Source organism: Phoca vitulina, unplaced genomic scaffold (assembly GCF_004348235.1).
Source record: "Phoca vitulina isolate PV1807 unplaced genomic scaffold, GSC_HSeal_1.0 scaffold16, whole genome shotgun sequence".
In the NCBI taxonomy this organism is placed as follows: domain Eukaryota; kingdom Metazoa; phylum Chordata; class Mammalia; order Carnivora; family Phocidae; genus Phoca; species Phoca vitulina.
The window spans coordinates 31,084,080-31,109,713 of NW_022589719.1; the positions used below are offsets into that span (position 1 = coordinate 31,084,080).

Below are 25,634 nucleotides of genomic sequence, written 5' to 3' on the forward strand. Positions count from 1 at the left end.
ACCGGGTCCATGGTCTTTTTATCGAGGCTCCTTATCATCTGGGGCCCACACCTAGAGTCCCCGCGCCAGCCCCCCTTCTCTGCGCGAAGTCCAGGCTCAGCCCCAGCTCTGCTCATAAAGCCGGGAGTGGCTCCGATTTACAGCTCCCGGGCAGCCTTTGCCCACTCTGCCATCCCCACGCCCTCTGTCCCCAAGTTCCTTGTTTCCTCCTTTCTTTCCCAACCAGAGCTGGGCCTCAGTTCCAGGTTGGGCCACAGTGGCCTCCACCCTCTGCCCTTTGCCCACCCTTCCTGCCACAGCCACAGGGCAGAGGGACAGTGAGGGACAGCTGGGCATCTGTCAGTCTCCAGGGCCCAGATTCCTGGGGATGGCCCCAGATGAGAAGCAGGAGGCAAGACTGAGAGGGGCGGGGGGTGCAGCGGGGAGACAGAAAGTAGGAGAGTGAGGCAGAGAGGCCAAGAGAGAAGCAGATGTGGAACAGGAGGGAACTGGAAAGGAACAGAGCAAATAGGGACAGATAAAGGCGAGGGGGGAGGCAGGGGGAGAACAGGGAACTTGAAAAGATGCTGATACGCAAACCTGCTGGCCTCATGCTAAGAACAGGGCTGTCAGCAACCACCATCTGGAAGAACACTTAGCACCTCAGTGGCCTGAGAGCCAGCAGGGGTCTGGGAGCTGGGTGACCTTGAGCACGTGGCTTAACCCCTCTGAGTGGTGGCTGGTTCCTCACGTGCAAATCAGGGCCTGTGAGGCCTGTCCTGCCCTCTGGCCTTGACTGGTGGGAAGCCACCTTCCCTTCAAGCTTTGGTTCCATCCCCGCTGTGGGGAGTGGAAGGGGCTGCTTGCTGTGGTCCCTGAGCGGGCCCAGGACCCCCAGAGGAGCAGACTTTTCTCTTGCAAAGTGTGTTTGCACCCACCCTCCCATTCTCCAGACAGGATCTGGACCAAGAGGTTTCAGTGTCAGGTTCCAATACCAATCCTACCCACCTAGGGGACATTTTGGAGAACCCAAAACTTCTGGAGGGGAGAGGGGACCTGGGACTCTGAGCCTTGAGAGTGGACTTGGGCAGTGGAAATGCCCAGAGAGGCAAAGGAGGCTGCCCAAGGTCACAAAGCAGGGCCTTGAGGTCTGTCCTGTCTGACAACTTCTCTGAAGTGGCCTCCTTCCTCTTGGGATGCAGTCAAGGTGGGATGGGAGGTCCCTGGGCAGGAGTCCTTTCCCCGGGAGGACAGGCCTGTGAATGAAGACACCATAGCAGGTGACACCTCCCACCCGCCAAAGCCCAGAAGGCCCTCCCGAAGATGCCCAGGCAAGGCCGAGCGCCAGGCTTGGCGGAGGCGGTGGTGGTGGCCGCCCAAGCAGGAGTCCCGGCCCTCTCATCTCACAGGTGGAAATGGGGGCCCAAGATTGGAAGGGACTTGCGTGGCTCACCCAGCGGCTGCCTAGGCCCTTTCCTTTCTTCCTCAGAAGGGCTGGGGCCCCTGCAGCAGGTGGCTGGGCTCAGGACAGCCCTGGGGCCCAAGGGCTGTGGGGGTCTGACTGCCCGGGCAGGCTCTTACCTGGGTGCCTGGCTGGCCCTCGGGGCACAAGGAGGAAGTAGGGGCGCCCTGGGCCCAGTGCCTTTTGAGCCGTTGGCCCAGCCCCTGGCGGTGGTTAATGATTATCCTGCTGCCTGTCAATAGGGATCACAAGTGTGGTTCGAAGGGCATGGAACCCTGGACTGTGCCCAGGCAGGGTGGGGCACTTCTAGGAAGCATCAGGCTGGGCCCCCCTCCGTCCCCTCCGGTGGCATCAGACCCCAGCCACCCACACCCTGTCTTCTTCCCCTCCCCCTCTGCTTGGCTGACTGCCCCAGGTGACCATGGGCGGCCAGGACCCCCGGGATCCACCTGGACAAAACTGCTCTGTTCATTTGGTGCCCAGACACAAAGGGGACAGCAAGGACACAGAAGGGACCGGGGGGATCTTTGCTCACCCGAGAGGTCTGTAGATGACCCTAGCAAGTGAGGGTTCTCTAAGTCTGGGCCTCTTAACCTGAGCCTCAGTTTCCCCAGAGGCCCACTGCCCACCTGCCTCAGCGCAGTGCTACTGGGGAGCGAGGCGGGTGGGGCATGATCAGATGAGCCCCTCTCGCTCTGAAGAAACAAGGTGTGTGTGGGGGGGGTTGTAATGGGCATTCTCCCTACCCCATGTCAGGAGCCCTGCTAGCCAGTGCCGCCCCCAGCGCCCCTCCCCACCTAGTGCCCTGGAGCTGGGACCCCAGGGCAGAGGCTCCGATCACCCGACAAGCCTTCTGCCAGGGATGGCAGGAGCAGCCTCCAGGGGGCGCAGCCCTCCAGGAATGGTCCCTGGGTAGGGATCACCAGGAGGGGCCCGAAGCTCAGAGACCAAGGGTGCAGCCTCAGACCACATGGTCAGGGTCTGAACCTTCTTGGGGCACCCCACAGCCTGACCCTTTGCTCCAGCTCAGTGTCCTCCTAGCTGTCCCCTCACCCCTGGCCCTAGGTAAGGCTGGATCCTGGGCTCTTGCAGGGCTAGAGCGGAGAAACATGGTCGGGGGGAGGTGGGCTCCGGGCCCCTTGGGCCTCTTCGCTCAGCCCCTGCCGCACAGAAGTGGGGCTGGGAGCGGCGAGGGGCAGAGTGCGGACGTAGGGCAGCCGGGGGGGAGTGCAAGGCCGGACAGCTAGCTGGGGGCCAGTTTTAACCTGCTGGGCAGGTGTGGTGACCCCTGGTAGGAACATGGGGGATGCTGGGTAGGGAGGTGGGGATCTGGGGGAGAGCCAAGGTCAAGGCTGAGGCCGGGGCAGCGCAGGTACACAGGACGAGGGGGCCGGCGGTGGGCACAGTTTATTGCATTTCATGCAGATACTGACCCACACGCTCCAAGGAGCTTAAAAATACATTGACCCCCACAGTGTCTGTCCCCCACCTCCCCCCAGACACAGAGAGACACTTGGCTGAGTGGGGTCGGGGTCTGAGGGTCCAAGAGCCTCCGTCCCAGGACAAGGCGGCAGTGTGGGCCCAGGTGGTGGTGGAGGCGGTGTCCTTTCTCCCCAGAGGAAAAGTGCAGAGACGGGGCTGAGGCCCCAGGCAGGGAGGCCTCGTTCTCACAGCGACTGGCAAGGGGCCAGGCAGGGTCCTTCTGGGTCCTTCCCGAGGGCCCGCCCGGCTGTGGGCCGAAAGCTCTGGGGAGGCGCAGGAGCCAAGACGCCACCGGGGCCGGCCGGGCGAGGTGGGGAGCAGCGCCCGTGGGTCCCGGCGCCCGGTGCTCAGTCCTGGCCTTCGTCCGAACGCCACTTGAGAGCGTGGTCCTTGTGTGCGTCGGGGAGGATCTGGTTTCGCATCCCCCCGAGCAGACTGGACGTGGCCTCGGTGGCTAGAATGAGGGGCTTCACCACGGTTGGGGGCAGCTGGCGGATCACGCCCCCCACGGCGCCCGTCAGCCCCTTCTGCTCGTGGCCCCGAGATGCCACATCACAGATGGTCTGAGCCGTGTCCAGGATGCCCTGTGGAAGTCGGAGGTCAGCGCAGGGGCTTGGGGGCGGGGGGGTCGTGGGCGTGGGACTGGGAAGAGGGCAAGGTCTCATCACCTCTCGAACCGTGTCATAGGCCTTCGCCACACCCTCCCGGAGGTCAGCGGGCTGGTGGCCCTTTCGCAGCCTTCGCACAGAGCGCTTGTCCTGCAGGGAGCGGGGGATGGGCGCTGCTGGGGACAGGATGTCGTACACGGTCTCAGCTGTGGCCTGAGGGGACATGGAGGGCACCAGATGAGGAGAGCCAGCGCGGGCACACACACCCAGCCCCTAGGACCCCAAGCCAGCCCCAGAGGACCGTGCTGGAAGGCCTGGCCAGCCCGGGGGCGGGGTGTGGGGCATCACGCCTCTGCCTCCCCCACAGCCGTGCTTTACGGGGCTGCTCCTGCATCCTGCCGATGCTTCCAGCGCCCAGGTCGGGGGGCTTCAGGTGGAGGGCATTCTCCTCATGTCCACTGGACCCCAAACCCTCCTCGGGTGGACCACCACATGTGGACCCTTGCGCCATCTGTGAGGTGCCGCCCGTGCAACTTTCTCGAGACCGAGTGCACCGTCTCCCCTACCCTGCCCCTCGTCTGGCCCTGCCAGCTCTGGGGGAAGCCCGGGCGGAGTGCTGGGGTCCCTTAGCTCACCCCACCGACTCTCATCTGCCTTCTTATGCTGGCTGCTCTGTTCCTTTTGCCCCTCACTTCTCACCCTGCCTCCTCACCTAGCTGTGCCTTTGGGGGGCTCTCTGGGGCCTGCTTATCCTTCCAGCCTCCTTGCTAGAGATCTTCCCCACGGCCTGCAAGGGGCTGGGCGTGCAGATCCCAGAAAGCCCTGAGCTCCCCCTTGCATCTGCACGCTCACCGCCCCACAGAGGCCTGCCCATCCTCGCCCTTCCACTAGTGTTCACGGCACTGAACTAGAGCTGCTCGCAGGACAACTCCCGGGCCTCCCTGGGGACCTGTCTGGGCCTAGCCGAGTGCGGGGCCTGAATGAGTGAGGGCCAGTCTGCGCCGCGGTTTTCCTGTCTGTAAACAGAGCCACACCCCCTTCCCTCCTCGTCAAGAGCTGGCCAGGAGCAGACACCCGGTGCGCTAAAAGCATGCAGGGCCCCCACCCCCCGAGGAGTTGCTGTGGGCCCCAGGCCGGTCAGTGGGCCTCTCCTGTCCATGATTGTGTCTCATAAAATGAGACCGCTCATCCAGACTGTCCATCCTTAGTAGCGCTCTGGGGACAGATCAGGCACCGTGGAGCAGACTCTCCCTGCCCTCCTGGCCTGCAAGCAGGTGCCCACTCACCTGGATAGCTTGCACCAGCCGGTTGCTGAGTTCCAGGGCGGCCGAGGCCGTGGATGAGCCAAAGGAGGCGGCCCCCCGCTGCAGCCCCCGCATGAGGCGCCCGTCCTTTCTGTACTGCTCGATGGGCAGCCAAAGCAGGTCCCGGAACCCTTGAACTGCAGGGACCGGGCTGTCAGAGATGCCCGAGGCTGTGCGGCCCGCACCGACCCTGACTTAGGACCTCCTCCCCCTACTCCTGGGGGCAGCTTCTAGGCTGCCCAAGAGTCAGAGCCGTTTCCAGAGCCCCCACAGCCAGCCACTCACAGAGCTGGACAACGGAGTGCATGGGGCCTACACCGCCCAGCAGGCCAGGCAGCTGGTTCTTGCGGATATCCTGTAGCCACTCGTTGAGAGCGTAGCCCAGCACCTTGTCCACACCCAGGAGCCTGGGAAGGGGAGAGGAGAGGAGGGTACAGGGGCAGAGCCACACACTGAGGGGTCCTGGGGCCAGGACCCGAGTGAGGTACCCCAATGTCTCCAGCCCAGTGCAAAGGATGACTGTGCCCACTTCACAGAGTGGAAACTGAGGCACCAGAGGGGGACTTGGCCAAGGCCACACAACCAGTCAGGATATAGCCAAGGGAAGACAGGAGACTGGGGGTGCTGGAGGGGATGGGGGGCTCACCCATGTCGGCAACAAAGCCGCTTCAGCTTCAGCTCGGAGCAGTTGAGCTGGGCTAGGCCGATGAGGAGGCCAGCGAAAGTACCCTGCGGAAGGAGGGATTTGGGTTCACACGATTCAGCTCCTCGGAGCCCCTGGAGGCCGGCTCAGCAGCCACTGCTGCTGGATCAAGCCCCGGCTCCCAGAAGACGAAGCCACCCCCGGGTAGAATGGGGAGCCCTGAGAGGGATGGCCCACGCAGCCACTCTGCGGGACAGCCCCACTCACCACCTGGTCCATGGTGACGTGCTTGCCGTGGTAATCCAACCAGATAGGCACCTCGGACGTGAAGCGGAACTCCCTGGATGGGAAACAGGGAGAGGGGGCCTTTGGTGCCTGACCCTGCCCCCTGCAGCCTGGGCGAGGACCCCCAGCCTTCAGCCCTACCTGAAGTAGATAGGCTGCTGCTCAGCAGAGGAGCTGTGTCCACCGCCCGCGGCCTCCTGGGAGCCGGTCATCTCTGCGTCCTCAGGCCGGCCCTCCTGGAGGCTGCTGGGCTGGACTCGGGTCTCAGGGCGAGCTAGGGTGGGGGACACCGATGGGGGATGGGCCCAGGGATGGCTGGGAGGCGGGAGGCGGGAGGCGGGAGGCCCGGGCCCTCCCCTCCCAGCTCAGCCTCTCACCCTCAGCGGACGTCTCTCCCGAGACCATAGGATTGATGCTAGCCACCAAGCTGGTGAAGAAGTCCTTGAGGAAGAGCAGGGCATCCTGCCGGGGAAGGTGCAGGTCAGAGAGGCCCAGGGGCAGTGGGGCTCACCGCGCGCTCTGCCCCCGTCTGGCCTACTCACCTGGTCCACGTTGAGCCGCAGGGGCATCAGCGAGACCCGGAGACAGCACTCGGGCCCCCCCAGGTTGGTTGTGGGGGCCACATGCAGTGCTTTGATGGTGAGCTGGGGGCAGAGGGCAAGCTCTGGGAACCCGCCGGGCCTCAGGCCCCTGCCCCCACCCTATACCCCGCCCCCCCGGTGCTGCACTGCACACGCTGGTCCCTCAGCTGGGCCTGCCTGAGCCCCAGCATCCTCCCAGGCTCCCACCCCCTGCTGTGTGGGCACACACGGCCCTGCCCGCGGCGGCAAGTGGGGGCGGCCGGTACCATGTTGGAGTGGGCGCGACGTGGCATCCGCTCGCTCGTGTGCAGGTATAGGAACTTGTTGATCTGGGAGGAGGCCAGCCGGTCCCGGACCTCCAGCTCCTGCACAATGAACACCTGGCGGGACAGGGGCCGCTCCTCGAGCTCCTGGCCGGGGGCCGCAGGGCCTGTGGCTGGCTCCACCGGGTACACCTCGTGCTGGAAGCTTACCTGCGGGGCGGACGGACGCCTGAGCCGGGGAGGCAGGGCCCCGCCTCTCCCAGCCCCCCTTCTGCCCCAGCCCCCCCCAGCCCCCCACCTGGCTGCCTCCCCACAGTTGTCCCATAGTCAGTTCAAACTCCACTTGGCATGCTGAACTCTTGACCTGAATCTCCTTGCTCCGTTCCCTTCCTGTCACCTTAGAGGCCCCCGTGTGCCTGTCACCCAGCGCCAGCACCGCCCTTCTCCACACACCCAGAGGGACCTTCACACAGCACACGCCCACCCACCTTGTGCCCTGCAAACACCCCCTCGGGGCCTGGAGGGGCCCGGCCTCTCCCTCCACCTTGCTCCTGACCGCCAGCCCCACTGGCCTCTCTCCTGCCCCTCGAACAGCTCAAGGCCCTTCTCGTCTTCGGGACTTTGCCCTGGCCTTCCCTCTCCCCGCCCCAGTGCTGGCTCCCCAGCCCCACTGGCTGCAGAGAGCCCCTGAGTTTGCTCGGCACGACAGCCCCGTGCGCTGGGGCAGAGGGCCCGCACGGCCTCGCCCTCAGGAAGCAGCACCTCTGCCCGCACCGCCTCGTGTCGCCCGGCCTCCCAACCTGGGGTTCCTCCCCATCCAAATTTCTCCAGGATCGGACCGCCGTCACCGGCTCTGCGGCTGCCACCACCCTGTGTGGCCACCGTCTCCTGCTGACCGCATCTCACTCTAGTAAAAGCCAGAACCGTCCTGTGGTCTGCGGGGCGGTCGGCAACCTGGTTCCCAGTCAGACCCACGGCCCCTCCCGGCCCGGCTGCGGTCCTGCTGGCCACGTGGCTCCAGCACGGCAGGGATGCTCCCGGCCCCGGCCTTCGTGCTGCGCCCTCTGCCCGAACCCTCTCCCCGCCCCCTTCCACGGGCCTCTGTGCCAACAGCACCGTCTCAAGAAGACTGTGCTGATCCTCCCCGGCACTCCCTATGCCCCCTCCCTGGTTCACCTTCCCCAAACACTGACCCCAGTCCACACCACACAGATCTGGGGCTCCCTCCCCTACCACACACGTGACGGGCAAGCAGGGCTCTGTCTGCTGTGCTCGCCGCTCCCTCCATCGTCTAGAACAGCACCTGGGGTGCAGTGTGGCCGCCGCTCTGCAAGCGCTCAGGGACCTGGTGCCTGACCAGGGACCCGGAGCCGAGGGGCCGTGGTGGCATGCTGGCTGGGTGCCAGGGATGGGAGGGCCTGCCCTGTCCCCCTCCCAGCTGGCTTTCCGGACTCTGAGCCCCCAGCTCACCTTGCTGAGCTGGATCTCCATGAGGACGTGGTGCTGCCTCCCAGTGCCCCCCTGTGTACGCCAAGAGTTCTGGGGCCGGTTGGGGCCGGAGCAGCGGGAAGGAGAGCCCCTGGGGCCCATGAAGCTGCCTCTTGCCCTGGAAAGAGGGACAGGGGACAAGCTGACTCGGGGGAACCCCCTTCCTGTCAGAGCGGGCCCTTCAGCCTGGGGCAGGACACCCTCTCCAGCCTCAGCCCTGGGGAGGGGGGGTAAGGAAGGAGGAAGAACGGAGGCCACTGAGGCAAGGACACTGCTCAAGGTTACCGGCGGCTGAAGGTCAGAGCTGGCCCCCAGCCCGGGCCCCATCTCCCAGCTGGGTGGGCCCCACGCCATTGCTGCCACCTGCACCTGTCCTTCTCACCTGTGGCCAGGGTGGGGGCCAAAGTCCCGGCCCCCATAGAGGTGCCAGACGAGCGAGACCTCACGGAGCACCACACGGCTGCTAGGCACGGGGAAGTGGGCAGGCGCCCGCAGCAGGTCCGTGCTGCCCAAGGGCCGTGAGAAGTACCCGTCCTGCACGACGATGGGGCCTGGATGCAGCTGTGTCACCACGGGCTCCCCATCTCGGGGCTGCAAGGAGGGGGCCGAGTGAACACAGGTGCACATACCGTCCCCAGTCCAGGCCACCCTCTCCCAACTTCCTCCCCATCCTCATGCCTCCCCCCCATTTTGGACAAAGGATGACCGTCCTGGGCCACCATCCCCAGAAGCTGTGTCAGAGTGCTCTGTCCAGGGGGGATCTAAGTGCCCCGTGCTCTTGCCAACCCTGTCTCCCTGGGCCTGGGTCTCACTTGCATGTGACATTCCCATTGGCTCCTGGGGGCCAGCCGGTCAGCACCCCGGCAATCAAATGGTTCTCCTCCCCCTCCTGCTAACCACCCTGCTCCTCTCTTTCCCTCCCCTTGATGTCCTGTCCGTCTGTCCTGGATGCCATTCTTTCTTCCTCTGGAAATCCACTTGCTCCTTCAAGGCCCAGAGTCAGAGAGACTGCCATGGACCCAGACCCACCTCCTCAGTGACAGAGACCACCTCCTACCCCTCTACCAGCAGGAGCTCTAGAAAGGTGCAGAAGGGAGCCAGCCTCTCCTACCACTTCCTGGCCCTGCCCAGCCTGCCCCCCACACACCGGGATGCCCAGGCCAGGAGCATCAAGGATGCAGAACTCGTCACTGTCCAGAGTGTCTCCATCTCCCTCTTCCTTTTCATCTTCCTTGGCCTCTGAGCAGGACCCCAGGCTGCCAGCGGGGGCCACAACAGGGGGCGAGTGGGGCTGGGCCCCACTCCGTTCACCTGGGAATAGGTAGACTGACACAGGCGAGGTCTGAGGGAGGGGGCCACCTGTGGAGACAGACACCAGTTTTGGGGGCGATGCCTGATTTGGGTGCCTGATTGTGTCCCCTGGCCCCAAAGCACCTCCGCCCCCCACCTGAAGGCTGGGTCAGCTCCCGCAAGCTGCGCTCAGTGTCCAAGAGGGCGTCGGCCAGGTCCCGCTGGTTGATGAGGGCCGTCTCCACTGGAGGGCAGGAGGGCAGGGAGGCAGGGCTCTCGGAGAGCTGGGCCGGGCAGGGGAGGAGTCATGAATGAGGGACGGGAAGGAGGGGCGCCCCTCCTCGGAAGCCAGGCCCCCGGGGGCCGCAGAGTGCCAGTGGCCTCACCTGTACCTTCTGGCCGGCGATCTCCGTGGGGCTGGGGGCCCGGGGAGGGGGGTGGAGGTCGCCCTCACTCATTACGTACTGGAGCAGGTTGACCAGCAGGGCGCAGGAGTCTGCACAGCTGTGCACGTGCACCACGTTGTTGGAGCAACGCAGTTCGAACAGCGGCTGGCTCTGGGGACGGCGAGGGACGGGGAATGGGGCACCATCAGCCCAGGCTTCATCCCCGCCACACACGGATAGGACCCGGCCAGGTCTTCCCGGGGGGGGGGGGGGGTCAGTCTGCTGCCCAACAGCCCCACTGAAGGAGGAGCAAACGGAGCCCCGGGAGTGAAATCACCCAGGGAAGGAAGAGTGCACTCCCCGCATGAAAGTGGTCCAGTGCCCAGTCCTTCATCGCTCACCTCAGCCTGGCCACGTGGGGCCTGTTACCTCCATTTTACCGAGGAGGAAGCAGGCCCCACAAAGGCCGGCTGACTCCCGAGGCCCTGCTTTTGCCCTGGCTGCAGCTGCCCCCTGGTGGTGGGGTTCATATTATGGGATGCCCAGGCTAGGCCTGGCCCTTCCCAGGGGGGCCACGAACCAGAGCCCAGCATGGAAGGGCAGGCAGTGACCGAAACCTGAGCCCAGACCCAGGGAGCAGAGGGAGGAGAGAGTGCAACGGCAAAGGGTGATCCCCTGAAGGCTCCCTCGGCCCTTGCACCTGCTCTGGCTCCGGGGGACTCTGCACAATGCTCACCAGTTTGCCCTCGGTGCTCCCCTTCCAGGTTTTAATCACAAGCTCCAGAAGGTCAACATCCAAGACACAGACATAATCTGAAGCAGAGAGCAAGAGAAGTTCCAGTTGCTTCTTCACGCCCAGCCCCTGGCCCACCACCAGAGCAGAGAACCTGGCGTTTCTCTAAGTGCAGCCCTTGTGCGCGTGCATGCGTGTGTGGGTGTTAAGAGCCCAGCCAGCAGCTGGGTGAGGACTTCTGGCTGCTCTGGGTGTGGCCCGGGGCTGTGGGCCCTCAGAGGAGAGGGAGCCCAGTCCAGGCCCTGCCCACCTCGCTGCAGATCCGGCGTCTCCACCTCACACTTGTCGGACAGGTATAAGGCTGAGTCGTCCAGGATGAACCTGGTGGGGAACAGGGCTGAGAAGGGCCCAGGAGCCGCTGCAGGCTGCAGCTCCATGGGAGCCACGGGGGTGGGGCCCCTAGAGACAGGCAGAGGGGCAGCCACAGGGGGTCCCAAACCCACAAGAAACTAGCGCTGGGTCCTCGCTGGCCTCGGTGTTCTTGTCCATACACTGGGGAGACTGGGCCTGTCTCCTGCGCCGCAGGCCCAAAATAGCGCCTGCTTGCTTAGGTCAGAGGGCAGGTAGCGCTCTCCAAGTATTTCCTGCTCCTCCTCATCCAGGCCTCACAGCGGCCGCAGGAGGGAAGTGTCCTGCTCCCCCCACCCACCCACAGCATTCATTGTTCTTTCAAAGTCAGTCCTTATTTTAATGGCAACATAACACAAGCTCCTTTAAGATATTTTAAAACACAGGAATAAGAAATAATCTCTAACCATATTCCCTTAATCCCAAATTCTGAGAAAAGCGCCCTATGTATTCTCTTCATCTTTTCTGTGAAGCCACAGACACGTATACAAATAAACCTTCATAAATCTTAAAAAAACACCACCACCATGTAGAGCTTTCTGTCTCGGGTTTTCAGCACATATTGCATTACAGCATCTCTCGTGTTTTTCAATGTTATTCTTCAACTTGACTTTAATGGTCGGGTCAGCCATGTTTACTGACTCAAGTTGTCATCTGGGGGCATTTAGATTGTAAGTTTTAAATTCTACAAAGGCATCGCATTCCACCTCTGTTATCCTTACATCCTTGGAACAAGCACGTCAGTGAGCCTATCAGGTTAGAGAGCACAGATGTTTTAAGGCTCTGCTGAGGAGGTGCCCACTGTTGTCCGGGAAGGTGGAACCAATTCTCATTCCTGAGGGAGGGATCATCACCCAAATGTACAGAAAGGCTCAGAGACTGAGGACACAAATCAGGTAGGCAGGACCCTGGGGAGTGGCAGCTGCAGCCTAGTTTGGGGGGGGGGGGGGGGGAAGTGAGCTGGGTGGGGGTGGCGCATACCTGAGCAGGAAGGTGGAGGTGTCCATGATGATGTTGCTGGAGAGGGTGAAGGTCTCAGCGGTGATAAGGACACGCACAGGGAGGTAGAGGGGCCTGGGGGGGGGGGGGGTCACACATGCACTAGGGCGGGCTCCTTACACAGAGAGCCTGCCCCCGGCCCCTGGCTCTTGGCCCACCCAGGCTGGGTACCTGTAGTCCACGGCGCAGGAGAACAGGTGAGTGTGTAGGACAGTAATGACGGTTGGGGGCAGGTAGCCCAGCACTGGGTCATCAAGCACATCTAAGAACTCCAACAGCTTTGGGGGCCGGCACAGGAGGGGTACCAAGGATCAGGGGCCTCTTCCTTCCTCTAATCCCCTCCCCGCGCCCCAGCATGGCTCCCCACCTGCTGCTCATCAGCTGCTACCATACCCCTTGCCCAGGGGCTTTGCTTGGAAGTCAGCTCTGGCCCAGCCCAGGCCCCTCACACTGGCCTCCCCCCAGGTGCAGAGACCTGCCTGCCCACACCACTTTCGCTCACCTGGGAGTGCCAACTCTGTTCTGGTAAAGCCATGAAGTGGCGCAGGGTGGCCCTGTGGAGCCTCAGTGTCACCAGGAACTCCTGGAGGTGGGGCACAGTCAGCACGGGGGGAGGGGGACTGGCCCACCAGGCACCAGGGAGGCAGTTGCCCCAGCCAAGTGGGTAGACCAGAAGCAGGCACTGTTGTACCTTGACATTCTTGTGGGGGTCCAGATGGATGCGCACAGCCGTGGACAGCATGTGGGGACCCCGGCCCTGGCCCTTGGGGCCCGAGGCTCCCCGTTCGGTCACCCCTTCCTCCGATGGGTAAATGGTTGGGGCCAGCTGGGCCGGAGGAACAAAGCTGGGCAGCTCCAGGCGACTGGGCAGCAGGTGGTCTTCCACAACCGCTGGGGAGGCAGCTGGTGAGCCCCTTGCCAAGCTGGCTGACCATCCCCTCCACCCAGAGCCCACGTCCCTCCGGCAAGTCCCCTCCTTTCACACCTCGGTGGTAGAGCTTGGCCTTCTCGGCTTCCAGGCAGAAATAGCCGAGTCCCGGCTGGCCTCGGTACTGGGAGACGCTGAAGATGGTTCCTTGCTCCACATCCAACACCAGTTCCCCGTGTGAGGTCTCTAGCCGCCTCCCAACCTCGTCCTGCAAGCAGAGCATGTGGTGTGGCCTCACCAGGGCCCTCGGCAGCCCCCGTGCCCTCAGGGGGGTGGCCTCCAGGAGCCCTGGCCTGCGTAAGACCAGCTCTCGCTCTACCCAGACTCCGCTGAAGACCTAGAGCAGCACTTGTCTTTTTTTTTTTTCTTTTTAGAGAGGGAGTGGGGAAGGGGCGGAGGGAGAGGTAGAGAGAGAAGATCTTTTTTGGGGGGGGGAGGGGGAGAGAGAGAATCTTAAGCAGGCTCCATGCCCAGTGAGGACCCCGAGATGACCTGAGCCAAAATCAAGAGTTGGACCCTTAACAGACTGAGCCACGCAGGCACTCCATCACTTGTCTCTTTTGCTAGACGGCGAGTCATCCCTGCCCTGTCTGCCATCCAGCATGAGCTAGTGCCCATGTGGACCCCTAGCCTGGTGCCTTACGTACAACAGGTGCTAACGGGGTGTGATGGATGGTTGGGGAGGCATGGGTGGTCAGTGGGTGGTGGGTGGGTGCTGCTGGCCAGACAGACCACTCTCAGCCACACTGGGGTTTCTTTTCCTAGATTCCCAATTTGGAGCTGCTCACACTGGTCTTGTTCTCCTGCCAACGGTAGGTTGGGGGGGCGCTGGAGTCAGCGGGGCTCACCTCCCCAGGGCTGCCCTCACCTTAGTCTCACAGAGGGCTGTGATCCGACCCTTCAGCACTGTCACCAGTGTAGAGAAGGTACTCTGGGAGCGAGGACTTCGGGACTCAGGGGCAGGGGGCTGGGGAGCGCCTGATGCCCCTACTGAGAAGAAGTGGGCATCCTCATCATCCGAGTCTGAGTCTGGGGTGAGATCAAGGAGCCAAGTGGGAAGGAGACCTGGGAGGGCTGCCCCAGCCCTGCCCAGCTCTGGGGGCCTCAGGACCCCTGCTGGGGCATCCCTCCTACCCAGCTTGAAGGCTGACTTGCACATCTTGAAGTTGTCGTGCCAAAAGCCTGAGGGGCCTGGGAAACCAGTGGGGTGAGCGGCGGGGTCAGGGGTGGGAAGCAGGTCCGCAGGCTCCCACATGAGCAGGTCGTTGTTGATCCTGGGGCAGGTGGATGGAGAGCAGCAGTTGAGGGTGGCCCAGCCCAGCCCCTCCCCACGCTCCCCCTACCCACTTGAGTCACCACCTGTTATAGAGGCTCTCGTAGACCTCCTTGCTGGGCAGGAAGATGTGGGCGCTGGGCAGGAGCACTTCCAGGCTGCAGCGCGACAGCGCCAGGGCCCGGCTCTGGAAGGTCCTCATCTCCTCAGGGTCTCCAGGAATCACCATCTAGACAGGCGAGCGGGAAAGGCATCTGAGACATGTCAGGGCCTGCTTCTGGCTCGGCAATCAGACCCTGTTCTGCACCCTGACTTCCTATCATTCATTCATTCATTCTCATTCATTCATAGGAGCCCCTCTCTGCTGGGATGTATGACAGCCAGCTCGTGCGAAGCGCTGACTGCGTGCCAACCCTGTTATGAAGGAGGACCTCACGTGTGTCAACTCCTTTCTCCTCGTGATAAGCCTGTGACACAGGTCATTGTATCCACTTTCAAGATGAGGAAACTCATCTGCGTAGAACTCTGAGATTAGACTAGTTCCAAGAGGACGAAGCCACTGAATGGAAGAGCCTGGATTCAAACCCAGACCTTTTGGCCCAGAGGCCAGGCCCTTAACTCTCTCTCACTCAAATCTCAGCACCTTCAGAGAAGAGGATCCTGAGGTCCAAACACACACTGTCAACAGACGGGGTTGTGATCTTCCCCATCAGGGACCTGTGCCTTCCAGGGCCTGCCCTCACCAGTGTCCTCATGCCCAGGCCCCATGAGCTGGGGTGCTTTTGACTCCCCACTGGTCTAAGATGATGGAAGAGATGAAACTCTAGCTGGTGCCAGGTCACGTCAACTGGTGCCCCAGGTGGTCTTGTCCTCCTATCCCACAGCCACCAAGTGGCTCCCCTGGGTTCCAGGGGCCTCACCTCCTCCGTCTCGTACATGGTCCTTTTAGAGGAGAAGGGCGAGGGCTCAGGCTCCCGCAGCTCACACGGACTCTCAGCTGACAGCTCCAGCAGCTCTCCCTTCTCAGGGGCCACTTCCCACTGTGTACCGCTGAGCTGGGGGCGCAGCGTCACCACTACCCTGCCAGGGCACAGGCCTGTCACTGGCCTGCAAGGCCCCCTCAGCCCTGGATCCCACCTCGGGAGCCACCCTCAGCAGCCAAGCACTCTCCTGTCCATCCCTTCCGGAGCCCCCACTTACTGGGGCAGGAAGTATTTGCGCCCAGAGCTCTTGGGATCCAGGGCTTTGGAGACCCGCAGGCAGGGGATGGGTGGCTTCTCTCCATCTTCGTAAGTGCCTGGAAGGATGAGGAGGAGTGGGGGGCTGTCACTGCTGCCCTTCCCCATTTCTTCCCCAGTGGGAGGTGGGGTTAGTGGGGGCCTGGAACCTCCATCATGGTGACTGTCCTTTACTGTTTACAGGCCTGCGCCCTCCCTCACACCCACAATCTGCAGCAGGCCAGGGATAAAGGGTCCACTCTGCCCACTCTCAGACAAGCCTGGAGACAGGCCATGCTGGTGCGTCATGGAGCTGGTGAGGCTCGAGCCAGAGTCTGCCCCGACTGTGACTCAGTCCCTTCCGTAGGCCCGGGCCCACCTCTCCCAGAGGCCTGAGGCCCTGCCCTGGGTACTGTCCCCTGGGGGGCTCTCACCATGCAGATCGGAGCAGGTAAGTTCCAGGCGGGTGGGCACTGGGGGACCAGGACCGCTGTTCAACTCTGACCGGAACTGGGGCTCACTCAGCTCCAGCCGCAGCTGCTCGGCCCGCACAGCCCGGCCTGCCCAGGGGTCCCGCTCGGGCCTCAGGTCGGCAATGGGGAAGCGCAGCTGCAGCGTGGCTCGGGGTGCTGAGAGCCGCACCACCGTCTGCTGCTCAGCAGCTGGTGCGGGTTCTGTCTGCAGGAGGATGGGGGGCATCAGAGCTGCTGCCAGGGGCCCCACCACTGTGGCTCTGAGCCAGAGGGTCCATGCCAGCTCCCTGCCCCAGCTGGGTATCTCACCAGGAGGCTGGCAGGTGGCTCAGGAGGGGGTATGGTAGCCAGGCGCAGCAGGGCAGCAAGCCGGTCCAGGGCCCCCAGCTCCACATCTGCCTGGAAGTCAGCCAGGTCCAGGGCCAGTTCTGAGTGGCAATGGCAGGCAGCGGGGCGCCGGGGTCGGCTCTGAGGGCAAGAGTGTTCAGGTCAGCGAGGACTGTGGGGTAGGTTAGGGCAGGATGGGAAGGGACCCCCTTGAGCAAAAACAAAACACAGAGCCCTCCTGGGTGATGGGAAGGAAAGTTTGAGCAGGGGACCTGGAGATCCTCACCACATTGCCTGAGAAAGATGACCATGTTTGTTTAATAAAAGCCACCGATATCTGCAGACCCGCAGGGGTTTGCCAAGATGGGCCAGGGAAGGGGCAACCAGGCCAAGAGGATGCCTTATGTAGGGCCCAGCTGTCTTCAAGGGCTCCCAGATGGGGAGGTGTGCTCTAGTTGAGCACGGGCAAAGGGGGTGGACGGTGGGAGCAGGGAAGTCACTGCGGAGGCTGACAGGTGAGGAACAGCCAAGGGCCCTTAGGCATGGGGTGAAGTGGGTTACCTTGGACATCCGGCGGAGAGTCTGTGTGTGACGCAGGTGGGCACAGGGCCGAGCTGAGGCCTGGGAACCTAGGGTGCTGGGGAAGCTCAGGATCTGGGATGGGACACAGGAGGCAAGTCAGGCCGAGCCTCCACACCCACTGGAAGCTGCAGGCCTTGCCACGTACTCGCTCTCGGCCCTCACCTCTGTGTACTCGGGCTCTGACGTGTCCCTGGGCCACAGGCACTCCAGCACCTCGAGCTGCCCGAAGTGCACCTGTGTGCTCGTAGTCCTTCGGCCCCTGCCTGTCCGCAGCTCCCAGGACAGCTGCACAGCTGTCCCCGTTAGCCTGCGGGGAAGAAGCTGGGCATCAGAGGTTGGGCTTGGGGGACGGAGGGGGTCTCTCCTTGGGCCCCTGCCTTGGGCTTGTACCGGACATGGCTACAGGGACAGGCCCTCTGGAAGCGCGGTCGGAGATGGTGGAAGTCACGGGAGCCGAAGGGCCCATCCTTGGTGGCATCAAACTCCGCAAAAAAGTGGGTGGTGAGGTCAGGTGGTCCGGAAGATGGGGCAGACGTCTGCAGCAAGGTCAGGGTCATGCCCCCCAAGGTCATCTTCACCAGCGAGTCAGGGCGCAGGGTGTCCAGGAGGGGCGTGGGGGCCGTCTTGCCTGAGAGGATAGAGGTTTCACCAGGGACTTCCCAGAGCTCGTGGGTACCCCAGGTAGAGGGATGGTCAGACACTGGGCTGCGGGCTGGGAGAAGCCCTGGCCCAGATGGACTATGACTCTGGCATGGGGCTTGGCCGGGCAGGGCTAACCCAGAGCCTCGTTATGCCGGATACTGAGCCTAGGCTCAATCCAGCCCTCTCAAGGAGCTGGAAGAAGTGGGTGATAAAGCACTCAGGCCAGCACCTGACATACATAATCTCTCAATAAGCATCGGCCAAAACATATAGCCTACGAAGGTCAGATCTTAGTACACTCTTTTTACAGAAGGGGAAACTAAGTCTCCAAGAATTTAAGTGCTTGGCCCAAGATCACGGACTTTGAAACCTGGCCTCTATCCATTGTGTTACCAGCCTCCCCTGAGCATCCCCAGGGAACCAAGTAACCCACAGTGGACTGCTAAGCATGGATGGGGGCCTCCTACACATACATGACATCACATGGGCACTGAGGCCTTTTCCAGCTCCTCTTGCCCCAGGAGCACTCACCAGTTGGGTGGGCATGGGCAGACAGCCGGCGGGGGGCCATGTCACTGTGCACAGAGGATCCCAGGTCTACATCCGAGAGGGAGAGCTCAGAGAGGGCTGAGGCCACACTGCTCGTGAGGCCCGCCATGGAGAAGAAGAGGTCTGTGGGCCAGGGCAGGAGAGGTCAGGGAAAGCCACACTCGGCGCCCGTGACTCCCACACCCCGGCTAGCTGCTTGGACAACTGCCAGGTCTGGCCCTACACCCACCAGTGTTGTCCAGGTTGACAAGAGGATTGGTAAGGGGTTCTGGGCTGAGGGGCTCGGCCACAGCCCCTGCCTGCAGCTGCTGGTTCAGGTCCTGCTCAATCAGCCACAGGTCTTCAGCACCGAGCGGGCGGCTCTTATTCAGCTTGTCAACCAGGCCGTCAGGGTCTATGGAGGAGGACACTTCCTTGTGTCTGTCCAGCCTAGCTGGCCCCTCCCCAGCCATCCCATCCCCTGGACGGCCCAGGGGCCTCACCTGCGAGGCTCATGGCACTGAGCAGTTCTTGAAGCTGCTGGAGCTGCTGAGGCGTCAGGAGCAGGTGCAAGGAGCCCAGCTGTCCAGCCACCTCCAGCTGGGGACAGAAGGGGCCAGAGGGGCCAACCATGGAGCCTACACTTGCCACCTCGGCCCTCTGAGAGCCACCGCCCACCTGCCCTCACCCAGAGGAGGGAGGATGCCAGTTGCCAGGCTAAGCTCCGTCACCACTAGGGAGCCGTGTGACGCTGGCCACAGCTTGACCACCAAGCCTGCTTCTCTATCCAAGGAGGCAGTAATTTCTCCCACTCAATGACCCTGCTTTGTACAGGGCAAGATCAGCACTGCTGAGGAGTATTCTGAAATGGGCCACACTCCCTCCTCCACAGGGGCTGGGGACCCACCTTGGGGCCTGGGAAGGCCTCATTCTGCTTCAATTTCACTGTCAATTCCATATACCCTGAGCAGCTGCCGATCTGCAAGGGGGGTTGTGGGGGATCTTCCTGGAGGCAAAAGGAGATAGGAGGGAAGGGGTCGAGAAGATGAGGTCAGAGATGGTCAGAAGGGATGGGGCGCAGCGGGGCAGATAGGAGACGGGGATTAGAAGGGAAGAAACTGTGGGGACCAGAGCCAGCCCACCTGTGGGGGGAGCTCCTCGAAGTGCAGGCGGACTCCCGCCAGCTGCAGCAGCTTGTGCAGGAAGGCAGGAGGCTGGTGCACGTCCACTGGAGGCGCCTGGCCTGGGTCCCGCACTGCCTCATCACAGTACTCCAGTCTGCCGAGTGCAGGATCAGCCCTCGCCCCAGCCACCCCAGGCTGGAGCCCTTCTCCCCACGCAGTACTCTGTTCTAGGGGCCTGGGGCCAGAGAGTCTGGCCAGCAGAGCTGCCCCATCATAGCCAGGCCATCCTGGACCTCCATGGCCAGCCCTTGCCCTTCGGACCCTCAGTGTGTAACCTGATCCTCGGGGTCCCAGCCACCTTGGGCCTGTACCACTTGGCCCCTGGACACCACTCCAGGCTCACAATATGGTCTCCCTCCACCACAGCCACCACCGAGGCCCACCCAAGATTTGCCCTGCTACTTCCCTGGAGCCCAAGCTGGGGTTAGGGGCAGGGCCAACACCATTCAGCAGCCCCTCACTCCCCCTCATCTGCACCCCAGCCCACCCCGCTAGGCATACCCCTACCTCTGTACATGGACTTCCACTGCCACACCATGCTCCCCATCACCCGGCGAGTGCTCCACCCTCACGACAGTGTCCAGGAAGGTCACCTTGATCCTTCGCAGCACTGAGGGGTGGAAAGGGGTCTCAGGCCAGGTGGAACAGCAAGGGGCAGGCAGAGTTTCCCTGCTGGGGCAGCAGTGTGGCCATCCTGCTGTCTGGGGCCCCTGTCTTGTGGGCTATGGAGGGGCGGGCAGCAGGGTAGCAATGAGAGGCCTACTTACCAGTCTCAATGGTCTGGGCAAACATTTCCAGTCCCTCCAGGGGCTGTGGTGGCTCCGAGGGCTCGGGCAGCCCGTCCCGAAGGCACTCCTGAGCCAGCTGCAGGCTCGTGGTCATGCATGAGGCCCAACTCTGAGAGTCGGCAGCCCCTGGCCCTGTGAGTAGGAAGAGGGTCTCAGGAGAGGCAGGCCTAGTCAGCTCCTGGGTGCCCAGGCCTACTCCTTACCACTTGCTCCCCACCACCCCCCAACCCCAGCCTTGCCCTGCCCTCACCTGGGCCCCGACGAGGCTGCAGGGTGAGCTGGAGGCCTGACACGTGCACGGTGCAGTGGTCAGTGAGCAGCGCAGCCCAGGGCACGGCCACCTTGATAGAGCCCACGAAGCCTTCCACCAGCTCTAAGGGTGATTCTATGGACTCCAGCACTTCGTTCACAGACTAGGAGCAGGGAAGGGACAAAGCTGGCTCAAGGAAACCCCAAATGTGGCTGTCTCCTTGGCTGCCACACTCCTTGTTAGTCTGCTCTGACCTTGGAGAGCTCCCTTGTTCTCCCCGCCCCACCGTGTGCTACTACAGAGTTCTACCCTTGCTTTAGCTGATTCCTACTCTTGGCCCATCCAAACATCTTTCATCCTTTAAGCCAGAGGAGGGGTGCTGAAGCATGAAAAGGAGGAAGCCAGGGGCACCTGGGTGGCTCAGTCATTAAGCGTCTGCCTTCGGCTCAGGTCATTATCTGGGGGTCCTGGGATCGAGCCCCGCATCGGGCTCCCTGCTCAGCGGAGAGCCTGCTTCCCCCTCTCCCTCTGCCTGTCGCTCTGTCTACTTGTGGTCTCTATCTCTCTGTCAAATAAATAAAATCTTAAAAAAAAAAAAAGGGGGCGCCTGGGTGGCTCAGTTGTTGAGCGTCTGCCTTCGGCTCAGGTCATGATCCCAGGGTCCTGGGATCGAGCCCCGCATCGGGCTCCCTGCTCTGCGGGAAGCCTGCTTCTCCCTCTCACACTCCCCCTGCTTGTGTTCCCTCTCTCACTGTCTGTCTCTCTGTCAAATAAATAAAATCTTTAAAAAAAAAAGAAAAGGAGGAAGCCAGGCAGAGAGGACGGAAGGTGGCATGATCGAGGCATGGGAACAGCATGTGGAAAGGCCCAGCAGAGTGCACCCATGTTATCTCTGGGCAAGTATGGAGTTCAAGGGGAGTATGCTGGAGAGGCTATCAGAGGACCGAACTGAGCCAGAGGGGGACCCCCCCCAACTCCAAACATTTGGTGTAGCTGTACCTCTTTGAGGTACAAGGCTGAGAGCCCCTGGTTACGACTGGGGAAAGAGCACCACCGCCATCTGGGAGCTAGGCAGGAACCCACCTGCCTGCTCCGTGTGATCCCAGGTGCTGTGTGGTACCACCCAGAGAAGTTCCCAGTAAACACTTGTTGGATCCAAGAATAAACAAACACATGGCAAAACTAGAAGGCTTATAGAGGTCAAGTTGAAACTCCTTACCCAGACATCCACAGATAGGAAACTGAGGCCTAGAGAGAAGGAACTAGTTTAATCACTCAGTGTAGTGTGAGGACTACAACTGGGAGACAGGCCTCTCTCCTCACCCCATCCCAGGCACTCAGCTTCTTCTGGGGTCTTCAAGGCGGGGGCTGCAGGCTGAGTGGGTGGGAGGAGGGGCTGGCTATGAAAGCACCTGCTTTTCACCAGGGGATAACTTCTCCCTGGAGGCCAGCCCAGAAAGCAGCCTAGCTAGGAGCCATTTCAATCCCCACCAAGAGGGCAGGGCAGGGCAGGGCAGGGCAAGGCAGGGCAGAGTGGGAGTGTTTTCTGGGACTGGAAATAGAAAGCAGCAGCCTAGAGGTCTTGGCCATTTCTTTCAGGCCAGTCTAAGTCAGAGGTCACAAAAGGCCTCCACTAGGATTCATAGACAAGAGGTTATCGGCAGGTGTCCCCAACTCTGGGCTTGGATGTCTCCCTCTGCCTCTACATTTGCTCAGGAAGTCCTGGCCTACCCCTCAAGCTCAGCTCTTCCTGCCCCAGATTTCGTCTGCTCAGCCAGAAAATTGAGAAGCCCCTGACCCCATGCCCACCCCTGCTGCTCTGGAGTGGGGGGTTGACCCCCTGCCAGTCCTGGCCTGATGCCTCTAATTGATGGCTCCTTTGCAACTTCCCAGTTCAGATGAGTTGAGTCACTGCCCCTCACCACCCCCAGCCTCAGGCTTCTGACCCAGACCTATTCCTCCCTGCCTCCCCAGCATCTCCCCTGGCCTCCTCCCTGTCTGAAGCCAAACCTCTCCACCTTTCCTCAGGGGCTTCCCGGCAGGTAGGGAGGCCGATTCCCAAGCCCCTCCCCAAACACCACTGGGTCCATCCCACTCTCCCCAAAGCAGGAAGTAGGCAGCCGAGGCAGTCACACGAGGTGTTGATCAACACGGGTGCTGACGCGGTTGTTGACATCCCGGTCCCGAGGCGAACCCCACCCACTTGGCCCAGGATCCGAGGGTCAGGAGGTCAGAGCACCTTTCCCACAGGTGCTCTCAGCAGGACTCCAGACCCCTACACCAGCCTTGCCTTACCAGCTAGCTGCAAGGCTCCAACTCTGTCACTGCCCCGGACGGGTTCTGTCAGAGGCCCCTAGTTCCTTCGCTCCCTCTTCACCTTCTCCTCAGCTCCTGAGGACCACGCTTCTCAACTCGGGCCCCAAACTCGATGTGCTTACTCTGGCATTCTCCAGACAAGTGACACCCCCTTCCTCAGCCTCAGTTTCTCCTACTGGGAAGTGGAGGCAGGGACCCCCTTCCCACCCAGCTTCTGGCTCCGAAGCCGACCAGTCGCCTGGAAAGGGCCTGACTCCACAGCCTCTTCACGCCCTCTGCCCGGTCCCCCAGCCTGACCCTTCAGCCAGGATCCTTAGGTCTCTGCGCACCGCTCCCCCGCTTCCCGATCTCGGGCCTCGTTCCTCACCCAGATCTCCAGGTGGATATCCCGCAGGGCAACACTGCCCTTGTACAAGTCGAGGCTGAGCTGATCCAGGCTGAGGTGCTCCTGGAAGAAGTGACCCAAGTAGTGGTGCAGCAAGTAGCGGCATACCCGCTCTTTCACACAGTTCGACCATGGCCACAGCCATCGTGACATCTCGGAGACCGCCGGGCCCAGGCCGCCTCCGCTCGCCGCCCGCCGGCGATCCCTGTCCGGCTTCGCTGTTCACTAGAGCCCCCGGCTGTCCCCGCCGCTTCTCTCAGCGCCAGGCCGCGCCCCCGGACCCTCAGCCACGCCCCCCACGCTCACTGCCATTCGCCATTGTAAAGGGCGAGGCCTACTGATTGGCCGCGGGGGGCGGAGTCTTCGAGCACGAAAAAGGGACTGGGCTCTCTGCATGATATAGTGCTCCCAATCTCGATTTACGCCTGCGTAAAAATTCTGTGTGGGAGGACCTTTAGCCTCCCTTCTACGGGCTCCGGGAAGGCTGGGGCTTGAGGTGCCAGCCCCGCGGAGGAATGCGCATGTGCCGACTGGTCCACCTCCTTGAGGTAGTTGGGGAGAATTTAAAGGGACAAAGTCCCATCAAACTTAATAGGAAGCTTCCCAGAGGAGTAAGAGTCTGTGTGAGAGCTCCAGCACGCGTCGTAGAAACAATTAAGTGAGTAAGCATTTGCATTTTACAAAACGCTTTACCGTCTTTTATCTCATTCAACCCTTATAATACTCTAAGGTGTCGATTTTACAGATAAGAAAACCATCTTACAAATAAGAAAGCAAATTTGTAAAGGTTGTTGTAAATCCATCACCAAGGAAATCTTTTTTCACCCCTCCTCACCTGGAATCCCGATCAGGAGATTTACCCACCCTCCCTTCTCTCTGCATTTGGTCAGGCCTCCAGCTCCTCTGAAAAAAACGATGGTTTTTCTTATCTCTAACCTAAAATTAATAACGAAAGGATTTTAAATCCCTTGAGCAGGGGTCTATTGTTTTTGTACAATTTTTATTTGCTTTTTTTTTTTTTTTACATTTTTAAGTAGTTGAAAAAAATCCAAAAAATAGGATTTCATGACACATGACAATGTCATAAAATTCACAGGTGAGTATCCATAAAGTTTTAGTGGAACACAGGCACACTCACTTGATTAAGTACTGTCTGGGGCTGCTTTCTTGCTACAGCAGCAGAGTTGAGCACTTGGCGCAAGGTGGGGGGGTAACTGCAAAGCCTCAAATAATTGTTTTCTGGCCATTTACAGAAAGTTTGCCAACTCCTGCTCAACAGGGTTGGTCACCCAAGCCCTCTTACATCATGGGTGACTTAACGGATACCCAAAGGTAATTATAATCCTATTTTAGCCTTACAGGGAGGGGGACTCTACTGCAATCTAATGCTAAAAGTAAGCCTGAAGCAAGGGCAAACACCCTGGCCTGAGGGGCAGGGACCTGGAGTCCAGTCCTGTGTGGCCTAAGGCATGTCACTGTCCCCCAGGAGCCTGTTCTATCCCCTGTAACCTGGGGTTGGGTTAGTAGGTGGTAGAGCTCGTTTTCTTGGAAGGGACTAAGGAACAACCTCAGAGAGAATTTGGGGAAGCCCTGGGAAGTTTCCATTCAAGGAGGCAGGCTAACAGGGAAATGCTTGTGGAACGAATCAAAAGATCAGTCTTTCCCCATGACAGGCTAGGGGCAGTGTTGTTTTCATCACATGTTTATTAAATTAATAATAATTAAAGTGATAGACACCATGAATTGAGCCTGTGTGATGTCCTGGGCCATGGGCTTGTCACTTTATAGGCATTACTTCATCTGCTCTTCACCACACCCTTGGAGGGAGGTACTATTAATATCCCCATTTTACAGGAGAGGAAAACTGAGGCTGTGTGTCTAAGAGCCTATGGAGCAAGTGAATGAACAAACATCACTTCTCCCAAAGGCAGTGGGGACTGGAAGGGTGTATTCTGGAGTCTAGGGAAAGTTGTCCTGATGTCCAGACTAAGAGAGGGGGTCATTCCCCTGCTGTGAGAATGGGGTGCATCATGTACAAAGCTTGGGAACACAGAGCCATTCCCAGTATCCAGGCCCCCAATCTGGGTGGCTGCTTCTTGGGCCAGCTTCCCTCCAGTGAGGCTGTACTCACATCTGTGACATAGAGCAGTGTCTGCACCACCACAGGAATAAACAGGACTCAGAGGGGCACAAAAGTCTTTCCTGCTGCCTCCCCCAGTGTACCATGAGATCCACAGAAGACCAACTCCAAAGACCTAGTCCTTCCACAACCTGGCCCGGGCCTTGGAGCAGGAGCTGAATGGGAGAATAAAAAATACGGAGTAAAGAGAGTGGTATGTTCTCGGGAGGGAAGGTGGTGTGGGGGCCCCCTCATATATTTCTGGGATGAAGACCCAGGCCATGGTTCCTCTCTATAGAGATAGAAGGGGGGAGGGTCAGGCTTTGTGGGGCCCCTTGGGGGCCTCTCCATATTAGATTAGGTAGAAACTCAATAGGCAACCCAGGGGCTGTAGGCCTCAAGGGCCTTGGGGGGAGGCTCTCCCTTTCCCAGGGATGGTCCACCCAGAAGAAGCCCCTCAGGGAATTCCCTCAGTGGCCTTTGGATAGGTGTGGAAGGGATCATGGAAGGTAGCCTGGGGGCTGTGGCTTTTGACTTGATCCATGGTGGAGGGCCTGGATTTTGCATTTTGTCTAAATTGTGGTAAATTACACATAACAAATTTTACCATCTTAACCATTTCTACGTGTACAATTCAGTAGGGTTAGAGATACTCACATTTTTGTGCAACCAATACCCAGAACTTTTTCATCTTGGAAAACCGGAACTCTG

The 25,634-nt window shown here is 60.9% G+C and overlaps 1 protein-coding gene across 1 annotated transcript; it reads right to left on the reverse strand.

Moving 5' to 3' along the window:
* Window positions 1–2,831: 2,831 nt before the first annotated feature.
* Window positions 2,832–23,066, reverse strand: ATG2A (autophagy related 2A). The gene is made up of 41 exons (XM_032414375.1): window positions 22,787–23,066; window positions 20,104–20,266; window positions 19,833–19,985; window positions 19,573–19,675; window positions 19,024–19,159; window positions 18,789–18,887; window positions 18,385–18,481; window positions 18,132–18,296; window positions 17,885–18,025; window positions 17,102–17,339; window positions 16,874–17,018; window positions 16,691–16,783; window positions 16,112–16,270; window positions 15,764–16,007; window positions 15,313–15,409; window positions 15,033–15,192; window positions 14,199–14,341; window positions 13,974–14,113; window positions 13,708–13,868; window positions 12,897–13,047; window positions 12,603–12,802; window positions 12,414–12,494; window positions 12,083–12,189; window positions 11,894–11,986; window positions 10,815–10,885; window positions 10,508–10,584; window positions 9,772–9,942; window positions 9,543–9,669; window positions 9,243–9,454; window positions 8,478–8,686; window positions 8,078–8,213; window positions 6,611–6,817; window positions 6,306–6,407; window positions 6,141–6,225; window positions 5,905–6,037; window positions 5,746–5,818; window positions 5,482–5,564; window positions 5,121–5,242; window positions 4,818–4,972; window positions 3,592–3,744; window positions 2,832–3,507 (listed from the first exon to the last, which is right to left on the reverse strand). Exons 1-41 carry the CDS (start codon window positions 22,955–22,957, stop codon window positions 3,271–3,273), a joined length of 5,793 nt encoding a protein of 1,930 aa, XP_032270266.1. The 5' UTR covers window positions 22,958–23,066; the 3' UTR covers window positions 2,832–3,270.
* Between the last annotated feature and the right edge of the window lie 2,568 nt (window positions 23,067–25,634).

Bases quoted from the DNA above. Each gene is read 5' to 3' on its own strand.
- ATG2A (XM_032414375.1), bottom strand. From the start codon at position 22,957: ATGTCACGATGGCTGTGGCCATGGTCGAACTGTGTGAAAGAGCGGGTA. The intron at 9,455-9,542 runs GTGGGGGGCGGA...CTGTCTCCACAG, and splicing joins GGAGCTGACCCAGCCTTCAG to GTGGCCCCCTCCCTCAGACC. The intron at 3,745-4,817 runs GTGAGTGGGCAC...ATGTCCCCTCAG, and splicing joins GGCTGGTGCAAGCTATCCAG to GCCACAGCTGAGACCGTGTA.